Below are 18,283 nucleotides of genomic sequence, written 5' to 3'. Positions count from 1 at the left end.
TGTTCCGGTGGTAAAAGTCCACCTAACAGGTGACCCCTAATTCATGGTGTGATGCCGTTGGGTAGTGGACGCTTGCTGTATGAGGTACCAGTTTAATTAATATTATTTTGGTGTCATCCTTCAATTGCCCTTCAGGCAATGAGTTCTAAAAAATGTATTACCACCGTGTTAACGGGTGAAGAAAATTGAAGTGTCTCTGACCCGTCTAAATAGAAATATAGTGAAAGCAATATTTCTAGTTTGTGAAGCGCAACTTCGTCATTTAGTGCAATTGCTAATTTCTACCTCACACGTAGAAAGTGCGGCACCTTACTTGTATATGAGAACATCTCATCTTCCATATAGTGTTCTCACTTATAAGGGTAGTTAGCTTGACCTGAGTTATCTTCAATGTGCTAGTGTAACTCATTTCTTTCGGGCTCTGTTATAGCCGTGTGTAAAAACTACAGCCCGATAGCGCAATATAGTTCTGTACGCAGCTGGCTGTGATGGGACAACTGAAGTACAAAACTATGCGCTCAACAATGTATCTCCTATTGACACTACCTACCTACAGGGTAGCGTGCATCTGTGGGGGTATATGGTATATCAATATAACCGTGCGAACGAAAGTATTGTTGATTGATTAGCCTCTTTTTGAGAGTGGAAGAGTGGAATTATTTGTATGATCACTTGTTTGAATGGGGTATCTTTCGGGTGCATGACATTATGTGCGTCGGTAAAATATCCCTGAATTACAAATTGTTCACTATTTGGTATTTCCACTAAAATAACATAAAGCTGTATATGTTCATGGGTAACGTATGACAGTAAATGTTCGTCGTTTGGTTGGAATACAGCGTTATGATTTATTGCATGTATTACAAACTAATTTTTTCTCTACATGAGAGTATAAGAGTGCATTATAATTTTTGAGCTTCTTGTACTACGTGGGGTATTTAAAGGTGTATGGCAAAATGTGCGCCTTGACTTTATCCCTGTAGTGCAATTCGTTTATGATTTTGTATAGACTCTTTTCTATAGCTTTTGGCGTTCAATTTTTCGCCAACAGTTTGTTTGTTGGTTCAACAACAATTATAATTAGACGATCAGAAGTAGGCATTTTTTTTCTGACTCTGGACGTTTGATTATTTTGACTTTGCGATTATATTAGTTTTGGTATAATAGCTGAGCTTTTAGCTAAATCCTTTAGTAGTTCCGTGCAGCATTCAGTGAGTTCTTCTAAAGCTTTTACTGGACGTGCTAAAGGAGAAATACTGCATGTTGGAAAAGAACTACAATGTGTGAAGCCCCTGGCCATGAATAGTGGTGATCTTAGTTTAGCCGCCAAAGGCAAAAACTATGCGAAAACCCAGAGAGATAAATACCGCAAAGCTGCTTTGACCGGTATAATCTCTCTTTGGGAAAACTAGCAGTTCAAGAACTTCATTGCGTTTGCAAATAAGGCTTAAAAGGCATATTTTATGAATGCGATGAATGATGAACTGATGAAGGATTTAAACGTCCTGCAATATCATACGGCACCTATTTCATTAATCTTATCATTCTTCGATTTTAAGCTCAGACTTGGAAAATCTGGTTTCAACTGGAAACCAGGAAACCCAAGACTGGCTCAAATGAAGTTTGCTAATAATAAATGAATAGGTGTCATTTGATTACAAATTCATTAATAAATTTATAATCTTCACCAGTGCAGTATTTGCTGCATTTCCCGGAATGCTGTTGAAGATTTAAATCAAAACGGTGTCTAATCGTATGGTTTCCCATAATTAAGCTGTTTTGGAAACTTCAGAAGGATTAAAAAGACACATATACTGAAAAGGACAGCTCCGTTCTTTTTCAGTATTTGTAATTGTTATTCAATCCTCCTTTAAGGACGAAACTTTTTGATAAACTACGGGTTTTCATATAGTTTCTTGTCGTGTTCTCTGAAATAATACAGGTTCTCGTACTCTAAAGGGCAAAGCATCTTCTGCTGTGGTAGATTATGTAACGTCATCATAGAGTGTGAGAATTTGTTTAGAAATCATTTTCAGTATCCCTCCGGGGGTGCAGAAGTGAAATTTGATGCTCATCAATTCTTACAAGCATCCTTCCAGGGTGTTTGTATGAATCTTATCATCCCTTACAAGTTTCCTTTTCTTTCTCCTTGTTTTCCTAGTCCTTTTCCCATCGGGTAAGTGATGAATGGCTATGACGTGCGAGGCACAAATCTCCCATTTGTAGGGGAACGTGCCGCCTGAGCCCAAATTCTGATACCTGATACCTGATGCTTACCAATCTGGAAAGTCCACTGTGACTCTTTTACACAAAGTTGTATACGATATCGAGAAAGCATTCGCTCAGAAGCAATCGTGCTTGGGTGTTTTCTTGGATATTGAGGGTGCCTTTGATAACGTGTCTTTCGATGCCATATTGGAAGCCGCACGAAACCATGGGCTACCTACAATGATTACCAATTGGATTCATCAAATGCTCAAAAACCGACATCTCTTCTCGACATTGCGTCAATCAGCGATTCGAAAATTGAGTGTTTGCGGATGCCCCCAAGGGGGAGTCTTGTCACCACTTTTGTGGAATCTCGTAGCAGATACGCTATTGAGGCAACTCAATAATTGCGGTTTTCCAACTTATGGATTTGCCGACGACTATCTAGCTCTGATAGTTGGTATGTGCATAAGCACCCTATTCGACCTGATGCAAAGTGCTCTTCAGGTAGTCGAGAGTTGGTGTCGCCAATATGGCCTTTCGGTTAACCCGAATAAAACATCTATTGTTCTTTTTACGGAAAGACGAAACCGCGATGGAATTCGACCTTTACGTCTTTTTGGCACTGAGATTAATGTGACTGATCAAGTAAAGTATGTCGGAGTCATTCTAGATTCCAAACTTTCATGGACACCTCACATTGATTTCAGAGTCAAAAAAGCTTGCATGGCCTTCGGTCAATGCCGGCGAACCTTTGGTAAAACTTGGGGCCTCAAACCCAAATATATCAAATGGATTTACACAACAGTTGTTCGACCAATATTGGCATATGGATGTCTTGTGTGGTGGCAAAAGGGCGAAGTGAGAACAATCCAATCAAAATTGGGCCATCTCCAAAGGATGTGCTTGATGGCGATGTCTGGTGCGTTCTCTACAACTCCCACAGCAGCGCTCGAGGCCCTTTTCGACGTTGCGCCACTACACATATATCTTAAACAAGAAGCACTTTCTTGCTCTTACCGTTTATGGGTACTGGATCTACTGGAGAAAAATCCAGTGAATCGTAGATCTACACACACTTCGTTGTTTCCACTTTTGGTGAATTGGGACAAAATTGTCCTTGCTCCAAGTGATCTCACAATTGCTTGTAACTTTCCTTACAGGACATTTACCACACAATTCCCTTCACGGGAAGAGTGGACGTCTGGCTATTTGGAAAGAAGTATATCAAACAATATAGTATGTTACACTGATGGCTCCCTTCTTGAAGGTAGAGCTGGTGCAGGAGTATATTCTCGTGAGCTAAGGCTGAATCAGTTTTACTCACTTGGTAGAAACTGCACCGTTTTTCAGGCGGAAATATTTGCTCTTATGTGTGGAGTGCAATCAGCACTTCAACAGCGCGTAATGGGTAAAGTCATATACTTCTGTTCAGATAGTCAGGCTGCTATAAAAGCTCTCGCTTCGGCCAACTCAAGGTCGAAGCTTGTTATCGCATGTCGAACTCAAATTGAGGAACTGAATTCAGTCAACTCTGTAAACCTTGTATGGGTACCTGGCCATTCTTCCATCGCTGGAAATGAATTGGCTGATGAGCTAGCTCGCGATGGAGCATCGCATGACTTCATTGGCCCTGAGCCGGCTATTCCAATTTCGAAGTGCTGGGTGAAGCTTCAGATAAACTCTTGGGCGGCAACTCAGCACAAGCAATATTGGAATAGTTTGGAGTCGTGTCGTCAAACAAAATTGTATATTACTGAGCCATCTCCAAAGGTGGCGAAGTATTTAACAAATCTGTCAAAGCAGAATTGCAGTCTCTTGGTCAGAGCGTTGACAGGCCACTGCCGACTCAACTATCACATGGCAAATATTCAGCGTGCTGACTCATTTGTGTGTGATAGTTGTGACTCCGATTATGGAACTTCGTATCACCTGATATGTAACTGTCCAGTTTTTGCGCAAATGCGATTCCAATTACTTGGTAAACACTTATTAAGTGAAACTGAATACAGAAGCCTGAATCTTCAGGACATTCTGTTATTCTTAACCCGCTGTGGTAATGAGCTATAGGCTCTCTTTACGCTCACGCGTTTTGCAGTGCCCTTTTTAGGGCGCTGTTCGAACCCATTGTGGTATGGAGCTACATGCTCTCATTTCGCTTATGCGATCTTCCCTCTTCAAGGGACCCACTCCTATTTCCTCCCATCTTTCCCTTCCCTTTCCTCTCCCATCGGGTAGATGATGAAATAGGCTCAAATATGGCGATGGCACAAATCTCCCAACTGGTGGGGAACGTGCCTTTGGAGCCGGCCTTCTGATACCTGATACATCTCCAGTACTGTCTAGAATACAGATAAACATCTTGGAAACAGATCTAGAATACATAGGAATACATAGAACTCAGAACTACTCACTTTGAAGTACCATTAAGACCCAAACATCATTACACTCTCCATTATCCACGTTACATGTCATGGATGGGACCAATTATATCGTACTGCACCCTATTTTGTGAGAGAAAGCATTGCTTTTTTAAACGTTGCCTTAGAACTACGACAAACTTCAAGAACGTAGTTAAATTCTGTAGTGAGCAACACCAGTATTACCAGGGCCTTTTAAATACACAAACCGAGCGATTCGAAAACAATTTTTTATTGGACAAATACGTAGATAATATTTCCAGTCTTTCGAAGTCAATTCAAACAGCTTTACATGAAATCGGGTTAGCTAAAGATGAAAACATATTTGTCGAGCAAGGTACATTCATGGGATATACTTATTCTGCTAGAGATTTTCTCTTTTTGCGACATGATGAATATGGCGAATGTTTCTATGTCCTAAAAATTAAACTGTTAATTTTTAATCCGAAAACTGAAAATGTCACAGTGTTTGGGAACGAATTGATCGCAGTGGACATTCACGAACGTGGGATTATAAAAATTATTGAACCCGTTGAAGTTTTGGAGAAACCTATCAGTTCATCCATTGAAAAATTCGTTGATCGTGCTCCTTTGCTCTCATTCGTGAAAAACAACGAGATATATCTGTTCATCAAACATTCGATACCACCGATTCCGGAGCAGTAGAAGAGCCATCAAAAATGAATGCTGTAATGCCATTCAAAGTATGTGACTTGTCACGACAAACAAGATGTGTAATCTTCGCAAATGCAACCGTCCAAAGCCTCATAGAGCAAGGTAATTTCTTCAATGATTATGTAGAATAAACAGTTAACTTATGTTGTTATGTTTCAGCCACCATCAAATTCCAACGACCATTTCAGCAAATCGTTCTTGTGAACGACGGATGTGAGCTATCCAGCGACATGGCTTTGGCTGCTTTCTGCAAAGAATTGCTTATGTTGCTGGAGTCCAGAGAAACCTGGATACCTGGATGTTTAACGAACATGGAACAATACATTGATGAGAGTATGTTATGAAAAAATGAAGCAATTTGGTGCAGCCGTCTTTATAAGCATTTATGTGTATGGTACCACGCTGGCCAAATAAAAATCCTAAAAACTTAAAAAAAAACATCATATTGTAATTTTTAGATATCTCCTATAATACTTAACCGATTTGTATGTTTTTTTTTCAGAGTAGCTTCTTATCACCCTGCTTTGTATAGCCACACACTAAGCTCATTTTACCGGAAATCGATGAATTTCACCGTAAGCTCAACAGCTGAACAGTTCGGTGAAATAAACCACCGTTACTTCGTCGGAATTTCACGGACTCCGGTGAATTTTTACCGAGTACTGTAAAAATTTACCGTACTGCGTTATTTTATTTTAACGAACTGTTCAGCTGTTGAAATTTTACAGGAATCCGTAAAATAATTTAAGTGTGCAAAGGCTGCCAAAGACATTTTATATGGAGAATGTCGGCCCCCCAAGGAACATCGGAATATCTTTGAAACCAGATCACCAATGACAGATATTGAAACGGATTTTTAAACTAGAAGAGTTGCATTTTTTGATAACTTGTGAAAAAATGTTCCAAAAATTTCGAGAAACAAAAAAGTTAGCCTGGTTTGAACATGTTTATTGCGGTAAAAATAAGCTGCCGGTAGAGTGGTTCATCTAGGGTTATGTTGGGTGTAGTGGATCCTGTCCGGGCAGTTGGGGAAAAGACGACCGGCGAGCCCTGCTGCTTTGCACACCTTTGGCGTTGCACCACCACGAAGTGCTTGATGGGAACAACGAAAAGCCTAGGAATGCATCGTAGTACACAATTAGTTTCATCCAAATGATTAGAATTTGGGATGATGTTTGAAATCCGTTCAAAAATGTCTTACCGATCTCAATGAACAATTCTAACTACCGCCGATAGATCGGAAAATAATTTGTAGCCATATTTTCACTTCAAATAATTTTGCAAAAAATTGTATGACGAAAGTCAACTTTGTTTAATAACACACTTTATAAAAATGTTATGCGAATGATGTGTGATAACATAATTTGTTATCAACCTGTTATCAAAAATGTCTGTCACGGATACAATGATAACACATTTTGTTATCATTCAGTTATCGTTGATAACATAATATCAAAATGATTATAGCGATAATAAAAGTTCTATCATTTTTAAACCATCCAGTTATTCGTCTTTGCTCGGGGAGCCCGAAAGTTATACTTCTGGAATTTATCTGAGATTCTCCGACGAAGGACTCCTAGTGCGGTCTCAATCTGTTAAACAGGATGCGTAACAGTATTTTGGCGCACTCCAGTCTATACTATTTCTTGTAGATTGAGTATATAAGGCCATCCAACCAACCGGTAAGCATTTCTTTGTACTCCCATACCTTCATAAAAGTACTCGGTGCATCGAGTGGTAAAGTTGCTCAATTCCGCGCTTGATAAGCTTAGTTTGTTTGACACTTGTTCAAGGACTTTAAGTATCGTAAAACGAGTGTTGATAGAGTTGTATTTGATCCTTCGACCTTGACGCTTGTTCCTGCGGGGGCCGGCGATAAGGGCAGGATCAAACATGTACGCATCCGCCGAGTAAAGTAAAAAAGTGCCGCGTTCGATTAGTTGTGTTTGATCTTTCGACGTTGACGCTTGCTCCTGGGCAGTGCGTCAAGAAAGCCCGAGCAGTCGTCAGTTGTTTTCCCTCTCGGGTCGCGCGCCTATTTTCTCTGAGTGCTTTTATACAGCCGAGCAAACGAGTGAAGCTGAAAGTGGATTGTTGCTGCTCAAGGATGACGGATCAATTGGTGAGCTCGTTTCATGCTACTATTTATAATCTATAAAATATGTATGACTGCACCTTTAATTGTTACAACGGTGAGACGTAAATATGATTTTTCAACAAACTATGAAAGGTTCGTCACTGTTCGTAAATTATATATGTGTCAATTTTCTTTTTTTTTTCAAAACACCTTTTTCCTTTTACTTTTATTTTTGTAATTAAAAAAAAACTTTGAATGGTTCGACACTATGAGTGTAGACTTGCGAAAGGTTCACTTTATTCAACAAACTTTGAAAGGTTCGTCACGTCAAGTGTCGGCATAATTTTTCTCTACATAGATATTGTTCATATCAAATGAAAATATTATATTCACATATGTTTATATCTCACCAATAATTATTTATCATGGTCTAATCGCTTATCAAAGTGAATCCTGTGACCCAACGATCCTCTCCATTAACAAACATCCCTCCCAGTAACCTTGGTGGAGATGCAGAGGCAAACACGGTCTCCAAATAGCAAAGGTTACACACTAACATTCCTTCCCCCAATCCCACCTGACTGCAAGGACGTGGCCGGTGCCGTTATTGACCATGTACAAACAGAGGCACTGAATTATGCACACTGAAGAAGATTATGGCCAATCCCAGCCGATCTTCTAGTTGATTCTTTGGGCATTTTCACTGACTTCGGTCAATCACGGAATAGCAACCATTGATATGTGTAGTCAGTCTAAGCTAAGCGTAAAACAAGTAAACTTTGAAAGTTTTTTTTTTTTTACCGGATTGTAGTTAGTTATATTCTTAACAATTTTTATTTTATATTCAAAAAGTACTAGGGCAAAAGCACCAATTTTCGACTCATTCAAACAATTTTGGCCTACTTTGTATGAAAATCAGAAAATTGGCACAGAATGCTTGTAGGTCGAAAAATAGTGCTTTTCCCTAATATCTTAGTTAAGGTACATCGGGGCAACTTGAAACGGGTAAGGCAAAACACAAAGCAAAGTTTTGAATGTTATGCCTATAAAAGTTAGCAAATTTTTCGTCCCTAAAAGTTTGTCACATCTGTTAACTTAATGCAACTGTAATTAAATTTATCATCTTTCCTCAATTTCACTAGTATATCTTTTCATTATATCTTACCCCAGCCGTTTCAATTTGCCTCGGTGTACCTTATTGTTCGCAGCTGAAAGATTTTAAAACGATTCATGACACCCACCCATCCCCTACAGCGTTATGAAATTTGTGAATGGGCCCTAACATCGTGACCCCTTTCGATTAAACATGTTTCTGAGAATTATAATATGAGCTTCGACAACTGATGGTCTGCATCAGATCGAAGCGGTTCAACTTATATCATAACGGCCTAGCAAGATGAGGATGCTGCAGCATTTCTCTGCAAGTTGTACAAAATATTGTGTACAAGGTGTGCTTTCAAAGTTACACGAGCTTAAATTGAACATAAGCGCTCCTATGTTTCAAATTAGGAAATGTCCAGTTGCAAACAAGAATTTATTTTCACATATATACATTGTCGAAAATTTATACTTAGAAAACATTCTACAATTCATCATCTTATTTTTTTGTTAATCATCATGTAGACAACTCAACACTGTTACTTTAATAGGACGATTTCTCGTCATAGATTCTCTCTTTAGATAATAACTTCGCTAAATTAGATAAATCTGTAATATTTCTTGTTAATGATACAAGGTATAGTGATTGTCATCCTACAGCACAAAAATATGTTACGAATAGAGAAACAATTTTTTGCAATAACGCAAATAGAGCAAAGATTAAAAGAAATCGATGAACGCAGATAAGCCGTTTTGAAAAAGCCAAGTTGAACTAACTAAGGATAACAAAATAGAAGTGACTTTATTATTCATAAGAACGGTTGGTTTTGTTCCACATATATTTTCGGATCAGCATCTAATTTTGAGATCATGTTATAAATAATATGTTTGAGAACACATATTATTCTCATTGCCGAATGGAGAAAGTAGGTTTTCTTATAAACGTAATATATCTGATGAGCTATGCCACAGATTTTTTATCGATCCATTACAACATGTTCATAACGAAACGTTTTACCGTTTCCCAGTTCCAATTAAGTTGTACTTGGCTATAAACATGTGACGAATTCTTGCTAAACATTACTAAAGGACCTATTTAACAACAAAATATTCTCTCCTCTCTTGCTTTCTTTCGGTTGTAACAATGCAATACTAAAGCTTTCGGAAAGTTTTTTTTACTGCAGATCGCAAAAAAAGCATAAAAGCGGTTAGCTTGATTATTGATTAAAAAGAAAGTAAACAATGTTACGTAGGTCTTTATGGAAGGTTACGTGAGAATTGTTTATTTATGGCCAAACAATGACAATACAAATGACGAGATTAGTAAATTCTTGGTTTTGAACTCTGATCCATAATATGTCACATATTTATGTGAATAATGATCCATAAAAATGTTTCCAGGAATTTTTAGTTTTTAATCAATTCGGAGTAAATATTGCAAACAAAATAGTTTACTTGCCACAAAGCATTTATGACTGGAACTTATTTGAAACTTGGATCCGAACTCAAAAGATTTCATTTTTTTGTTTATTGTAATGATTGACTGGATGAATGATAAGATGGATTTGCTGTCATCATGCATGGGTGTATAAAACATCAACTGTTTTCGTCACTTGATACATTTTTTTTAAACTTTGGGTGTTTCTGTTGAAAAACAGCTTGTAAAACGAACTTTCATAGTTGCCTATTTGCCTTTACAATGCACTGAGCAACAAGTTCATTTGCTTCGAACTGACTTGTGGAAATTGACTCGCAATGGACCGATGCACAAGATCACTATCTGACGTTTGAGCGGTGCCGTGTTATTTGCGTGACCATGGCAACGAGTGAATTCGGCACCGCTCAAACGTCAAATTAGTGAACTCGTGCATCGGTCCATATGCCCATTTTTTGTCATTGGTGACTTTGATGCAAAACATCGCTCATGGAATAATTCGCAAAGCAATTTCAAAGGTAAAATTTTATTTCATGAGTGCTCTTCAGGATATTTCTCAATTCAATACACTGATAGCCCTACATGTTTTACCTCTTTTAGAAATCCATCTACGATTGATTTGGTCTTAACCGACTTTAGTCGTCTTTGTAACCAATTAGTTACTCATGCTGATTTCTATTCTGATCATGTCTCTGTTACATTCCAAATATCCCATGAAGCGATTTTCAATCCTATCAGCTCCACTTTCAATTATTTTTGAGCCGACTTGAATATATATGAAACATATATTGACTCTAATCTTGATGTTAACATTTCTTTACAAACAACGGTGTCAAGAACTGTAAAAATCAACGTTTTTAATTTGGCTCTGAAACAGTGAATTGCAGTGATATTCCGTTTGCACAATGGCGGGAGAAAAAATCTGCAAGAAATGCTCTCGAGAAATCGATGTATATAATGATCTTTTCACTGTGTGCGAAGGAGAGTGCGCCTGCTTTTTTCATGCGAAATGTGTGAACTTAAGTGAAGATATATTGCACGTTTTGTCAGGGAATGTGATCTGGATGTGTGACTCATGTTTACGCCAATTCCAAATGATGAGGGATAATATCGGATCAAACTGTCGTAACGATTTTAATGGAGCACAAACAATTGAAACTGAAGTGAAAGAGCTGAAAAGTACGGTTGCGGATATTTTACAGACTTTGTCCAAGCTTGTACCTGATTCCTCCTCTAATTGTATCACACCGCATCACTCTACTCCGGTCTCATCACTTGCAATCTCGAACGGGACGGACGAACATGGTATGAATGTGACTAACGTGAGCAGCAATGGGAATAATCGAAGAATGCGTACTACGGCTGATGACTTCTCTTTGTTTATATCTAATATCGATGTGAGTGTTACAACGCGGGATGTTCATGCATTGGTTGTTCGTTCTCTTGGTACTGTAGAACCCGAGTGCATAGATGTAATAAAATTGACATCGAATTGGAATTCTCACAGAGTTTTGGATTATGCGTCGTTCAAGGTGATGTTAGACAAAAAATGGAAATCTCGTGCACTGGATCCTTCTATATGGCCAAAGAATGTCAGATTCAGAGAGTTCATCAATAAGAATAACGACACATGGAGACCTATTTGAACTGAATTTGTTTGTTAAAATATGTGTGATTGATAATGTAAATTTGTTAAAATATGTATGGTTAATATTGTAAACTTGTTGATGTTCAATTGTTGTAAATTATACTTCTGTTTTAATGTTTGAATTGATATTCGATATGATAAAAGAAAGTAGGATAGAGCTTTGTATGGTTTACTGTGTGATGAAATGTTTTTATTTAGATTTAGATATTCAATAAGACTTGAAGTAGTCAGTTGGATTAAATAAACAAATACAAATACAAATACAAAACTTGATATTGACAATGCTCTTGAAACTTTAACAAATTCCAGTGTTGAAGCTAGGAGCATTGAATTTGCAAAATGTGAAGTAAATTTTGAATCCGTGATTATAGACGATGATCTTAAGCACTTGATCCGTCTATAAAACATGAGAAGGCAATTTCAACGCACTTGCGATCCTGCTATGAAAGTTATATGGCTGGATGTGCAGAAAGAAATCAAGAAACGTTTAGCACAATTAAGAAACAAAAATTTTGAAAATAATATTTCTCAATTGGACCCTGGCTCTAAGCCCTTTTGGAAATTATCTAAAATTTTGAAGAAAAAAACTTCCGAAACCAATACCGGCGTTGGAAGAGGAAAACAAATTATTAGTAACCAATTGCGAAAAATTGCGGGCCCAGACAGCCGTAGCGCTAAACGCGCAGCTATTCAGCATAACCATGCTGAGGGTCGTGAGTTTGAATCCCGCTGGTCTAGGATCTTTTCGTAAAGGAAATTTCCTCGATTCTCAGGGTATAGAGTATCTTCGTACCTACACACATGCAAAAATCGGCAAAGAAAGCTCTCAGTTAATAACTGTGGAAGTGCTCATAAGAACACTAATCTGAGAAGCAGGCTTTGTCCCAGCTGGGACGTAATGCCAGAATGAAGAACAATTGCGAAAAAGCTCAAAATCTTGCTATGCAGTTTGAAAGCGCGCACAATTTTAATTTAGGATTTACTAGTCCAATTGAAAATCTAGTTACTCAAGACTTCGAAAATATTCTCAATCAAGAGAACGTTTTCGAAAATGCCTGTGAGACTGATTTGGAAGAAGTGAGAACTATCATTAAAAAAAAATAAAAATATGAAAGCCACTGGCGATGGTGGAATTTTCTACTTCCTCATCAAGAAACTTCCAGAAAGTAGCTTATTATTCTTAGTTGATATGTTTAACAAATGTTTTCAATTAGCATATTTTCCTGACAAATGGAAAAATCCCAGACAACCAGAAATCGCATGAAAGTTCATGCTATAACTCGTTTATTCATACTAATTACATCAAACCCGCAAAACATTGTGGATAAACTCGTCAGATTGATGAGTTTCCTCGCATAAAACACTTCTTTTCTGAGTTTATTTGTACATTTTGTTTCGTCTCGTACACTCGTACAAGGTAAGTCGAATTAATCCGTAGCAGCTGTCAAATGAACGTTTGTTATCATAAGTTAAGTCGCATAAGATCACTAGTTAGTTCGGTAGCAAATTTTTTCACTCGCATTGTATGCTATTATTCATCACATAATATATGCACGCATATCGCCTCCACTTTTGTACGTAGAAGGCCTTTTCGCGACATCTTATAAGTGAAATTTTGCACATACAAAGCCTCCAGGTGATTTCGTTATACGTACATTTTGGTTGTCTGGGATGCTAAGTGGAACACCCTTAGCACCCTTTTTTAAGACCAGGCAAAAGTCCTGCAGAAGCTTCTAGCTATTGTCCAATCAGTTGTGCTCCATCAGTAAACTTTTTAAAAATCATTTTGAACAGAATGATGGTCCACATCAACGAAAATTCAATTTTTGAAGCATTCGACAGTGTTTGGCATGAAGGATTGATTGTAAAATTGTAAAACTTTAATATTCTTACATACGTTGTAAGAACGATCCAGAGCTATCTGTCAAATCGTACACTTTAGATTGACTATCAGAACGTCAAGTCTGAAAGTCTTCCTGTAAAAGCCTGGTTGGGACCAATATAATACAATATTATTACTTCTGATTAACCTGAGTTACCTCAGGAATGTCAAAAATCTTTGTTTGCGGATGACACAGGCCTCTCCGCCAAAGGACGAAGCCTGCGTGTCATCTGTAGTCGATTGCAAAAAAGTTTGGATATTTTTTCTTCATACTAACATAACTTAAAATATTCCCACATAAAGCAAAAGCCCTTTATTTGGAACCTTCAAGTAGGCATGTTGTTACGATTAGAGGGGTTCCAATTAATTGGTTAGATGATGATAGGTATACAGGGCTCATGCTAGATAAAAACTTAATTTTCAAAAATCACATTTAGAACATTTATGCCAAATCTAAAAAAAAATGTATGAAATGTCTATAAACAGAAACAGAAAATCAAAACTTTGTTCCAAGAATAATCTCTTGATCTTCGAACCAATTTTTAAGCCAGTCATGTTGTACGCTGAACCAATATAGACTAGCTGTGGTTATATTGGGAGGAAAGCTTTGCATTGGATTTAAAATAAAATTTTGAAACTGATTCTGAAGCTTCCTTTGTATAGTACTAATGAGTTACATAGAATATCCGATGTTGAAACATTGGAACATGTGTCGAATAAAATTATTAATAATATTAGACAAGAATCGTTGCAATCTTCTATTGCCACGATTAAGGTGCAAGTAAAAATGACACAAAATTCAAAATCGAAAAAGCAGTTTTCTCCTTTCAAAACTACAAATCGAAGAAAGTTAAAACACACAGCCTTTTTATTTGGCAAATAAAAGAGCTGTGTGTTTTTATTTTCATCAATTGTTTTTATTTAAAAGGAAAAAAGGGCTTTCCAAGTTTTGACTTTTGCACCATTTTTGCTTGGGCCTTAATGCGTTGTAATTAAATCTAGGTTGAGTTAATTTAAAGATTTTTTTTTACAGGTGAAATCAACTCGCCTGTAAAATTTGTGAACTGCTTGCGGCAAATGAAATGTAATCTATTTTTAACAAAATGTTAATAAAAACTATGATGTATAACAAGTTATGATAAACTGCGGAATAAAATTATTGCAACAAGAATAGAAGAGGACAATGTCTTTGTTGCTGGATGTTGGTTGACAATTGATTCACTGACCTTTAGTCAAAACAAATTCGTCCTTGCAACAAATTTACAAAACGCTCTTAAGGTGATTGTAGAACGAAGTTACACCTCAAATTTTCAAGAGCACAAGACTTGAGAACCAAACAGCGCTCTGCGCTGAAAATTTATCCCATTGGTCACCACCAGCAAGCAAGCAATTTGATTGATTTGATTTGATTTTCAACGCGAACTGTTGTCAGATGCTCCAATCTTGAGCACTTAAAAATTTAAAGTTTGGCTTCGTTTTATCATCACATTAAGATCGATAGGGGAGTATGAAACGTGGATTTTGGTCCAGGACGTCCTGCAGGACCTTGAGGTTTTCGAACACCGGGTGCTTAGGACTATCTTCGGTGGCGTGCGGCATGTGGCCATGATGGATGAATCATGAGTTTGTTCAACTGTAGCGAATCCAGTGTCCAGAGCGAACTCTGCAGAGATGATGTTCCTTTCGGATGCGGTTGGTACAAGAAGGCGTGAATCGCAGCGATCAAGTGCATAACGATTTGGCGAGGATTGTGGCGTGAAATTGTTGGTTAAGTAACATACGTCAACACGTGCCTCGATCAACATTCTGTCATCTCGGACATCCATCCTTCCAACGTTACCTAAGAAATGTTTTTGTTTTGTATGCAAATATGTCTACTTCTGCCAACAAACATTGTGTAACGAATCTGCAGTAACGAATCACCACTCGAATACTCGCAAATACTGACAACTGATAATCAGCTTTCGCGACTAAATACACGTCTTTCCTACCGGCCACGGATGCCATCAGTTGCAGAACAGTTAGTGAACGCCGAGGTCAACCACGGAAGTGCGTGCTTTTCCGATTCTCGAGCTGCACCGGTCGACGGTTGTTATGTTTAAGGTAGCTGACCGAAAGCCCAAACAACCGTAGAATAGTTAGAATGGCGCGCGACGAAAGCGGATGCAAGCCGACCCTCGCGTCAAACATGCGTCGTATTCCGTGGAACGAGTTGCTGCTGATCGGCGTCAGTCGGCGATCGATCATCGGAAAAACATGGTTCGTATCCATTTGCGAAGGTCACGGTCATTGTCAAGACGCTACTCGGTGCAAATCGGTTTCTATTGTTTCGTTTTAGCGGCTGCTCGTATCGGTGCTGTATGTGACCCCGCTGTTGATGACCGTTAGCTGTAGCAAAGTGTCCTGGCCGGCGCTGGAACAGGGGGACGAATATTTCGCTCCACTGATGCAATCGTTTTCCAAGTTTCCCTTTCACGACATCTACGAAACGGCTCCGCTGCCTTCGGACCTGATGATGCCGGGTTCGCGTTTGCTCAAGATGAAACCGATGCGCGAATGGACCCGGAAGACTGCGAAGGACCTGGAGGAAGGTAACGAGGACAAGACGTGTCGACTGTGCGGTTTGCTGTCGTCGATTTTGGGCAACGGAGGAACAGGAGGGGAGCAGCGTCGGAATGCCTCCAGGAAGCGAATTCGACCGGCCAAGCTACGGAAGCTGATGAAGCATTGTAGGAAGAATTGATTTTCAAGGGGAAATCTCGCGAAGAGGAATATATTTATTTTTATTTTTATAACTTGGTCAAGGGACTGTCATTCTTGATACAGTAGGAAGTTTTCATCGTCCCTCTTTGTACTGCCTTTTAAAATCTAACGAAAATCGACTGACTGCAAATACGCCGTTGTGACACTGAAGGCCAGAAATACTTTTTTATGTTTGTTTATTGTATAAAAATAGCTTTAGGCTAACTTTTTTGTTTTTGTGTTTTTTTATAGATTTCACATACATGTTATAAGCTACTTAGTATACAAAATTGTTTGTATTTAAGGAATATACTATTTTTCATTTGGTTTAGAAAGTGTTATTTTATTTTATGTCGACCAATTTCAGCAAACTGCTGTAAATAAAAAAAATCAAAACAGAATATAGAGAAAATATCTATCAGAAGAATCCTAAATACAAACTTATTTAAGTAATTCTTTTTCGGTCCTTTTACTGGTTTCGTACTGTTAAATTCATAAAATACCACACATTTAGCTATTTTATCATAAATCACTGACTATCAGTAATATTTTCACGTATTACTGTACTTTGGTACGCAATTGAACAGAGCTTTTGGTAATCTTGGAGTTTTGATGAATGGAGTAAAAGTAGAGTAAAAGCAAGCACCGAATTCCAGTACACCCAAACCTTTTTTAACGTAATGGGTCGGATTCGTAAAAAAAGTATTACGTAAAATTAATATTTGTTACGTAAATGGAAGTCAAGTTCGCAGAAGAGAAGTTTCTTAAATAAATATCATATAGACCATGGCCAAGACTTTTTATGTCAAAACCTATGTCAGCTGTACGCTAATTTGACTTGATGATCTAGGTTAGCCAAGAACTCTGTGGGAACCAGACCTTTAGTTCTACAAGCGTAACAAGCGATCTTTCGAATGATTATGAGCAGCATATGTAAGGTACACCGCTTCAAGTTGAAAAGGCTGGGGTAAGATGAAATGGCAAAGTATCAAAGCCATGTTGAAGGTGTCTGGGTTCCCGATTCCCGGTCGGTCTTTTCGTAATGGAAATTTCCTTGACTTCCCTGGGTATAGAATATTATCATACCTGCCACACGATATACGAATGCAAAAATGGCAACTTTTGTACAGAAAGCTCTCAGTTAATAACTGTGTAAGTGCTCATAAGAACACTAAGCTGAGAAGCAGGATCTGTCCCTGTGAGAACGTAAAAGCCATGAACAAAAAGAAGAAGAAGAAGAACAAGGAACAAACTTTTAGGAAGGAAAAATCTGGAAACATTCATTGACATTGCATTTCCCGTTTCATTATTAACCGGTGTACTTTACCAATATTGGCTCATGAAAATATATTCCGTCAAGTTTTGAGCTCATTAACCGTCCAAGGTTATACAAGAACTTCTTTGAGTACAGGCCTTCAGATCGACAAACGTAATCAGTGATCTCTCGGAGGATTAGGAACAAGGTTGATACCTATACGGATCTACAAAATTACACGCTACCATGAGGTTGACATTATAAACAATTAATGAATATTTCATTCTGTAGACTCAATAACATTTCAATTTACATAATAACAGCTTGTCCCGTAGTAAAATTAGCCGAGAGGTGATTCAATAGTGATATGCACACTAGCTTCAAACTTTTTAAAAAAAAACTTCCAGGTCATTGGCATTTATTAATTATGGGTTCTGGTTCAGCTTTTAACGTAGAATAGAAGTATGTAAAATACTGGATAACCCTAAACAAGCCAATTCCTGGAAGAAATCCAAAAATTTTGTTGGAGGAACTGCGGAACATGTAAAAGAGAAACTCCAGAAAAATTCCTATAGGAACTATGGAAGGAATCGGGAAGGAACCCTGGAGACATTTTTGGAGAAACTCCGAAAGAACTCCTGGAGGATCCAAAAGAATTCTAGGAAAAGTTTAAAAAGAAATCTGGGAGAAATTTCTATAGGAACCCCGGAAGAAATTCTAGAGAAATTCCAAAAGAATCCCAAAAAAATCCTAGAAAAACTTCGGATGGTTCGGTGAGGGAACTCCGGAGCGATTACACAGCATAACAAAAATTTTATGTTTGCGTGTCTTAAGGATTATATT

At 38.0% G+C, this 18,283-nt stretch overlaps 1 protein-coding gene across 1 annotated transcript; it reads left to right on the top strand.

Moving 5' to 3' along the window:
* Positions 1-15,207: 15,207 nt before the first annotated feature.
* LOC110679020 lies at positions 15,208-16,400 on the top strand. Its single transcript, XM_021852917.1, has 2 exons — positions 15,208-15,702; positions 15,782-16,400. The coding sequence occupies exons 1-2, from the start codon at positions 15,607-15,609 to the stop codon at positions 16,184-16,186; spliced, it is 501 nt and encodes a 166-aa protein (XP_021708609.1). The 5' UTR covers positions 15,208-15,606; the 3' UTR covers positions 16,187-16,400.
* Positions 16,401-18,283: the final 1,883 nt, after the last annotated feature.

The sequence above is a fragment of the Aedes aegypti genome, chromosome 3, assembly GCF_002204515.2.
Source record: "Aedes aegypti strain LVP_AGWG chromosome 3, AaegL5.0 Primary Assembly, whole genome shotgun sequence".
In the NCBI taxonomy this organism is placed as follows: domain Eukaryota; kingdom Metazoa; phylum Arthropoda; class Insecta; order Diptera; family Culicidae; genus Aedes; species Aedes aegypti.
Note: the sequence above shows the minus strand (reverse complement) of the source record. Positions and strands in the feature narration are given on the sequence as shown.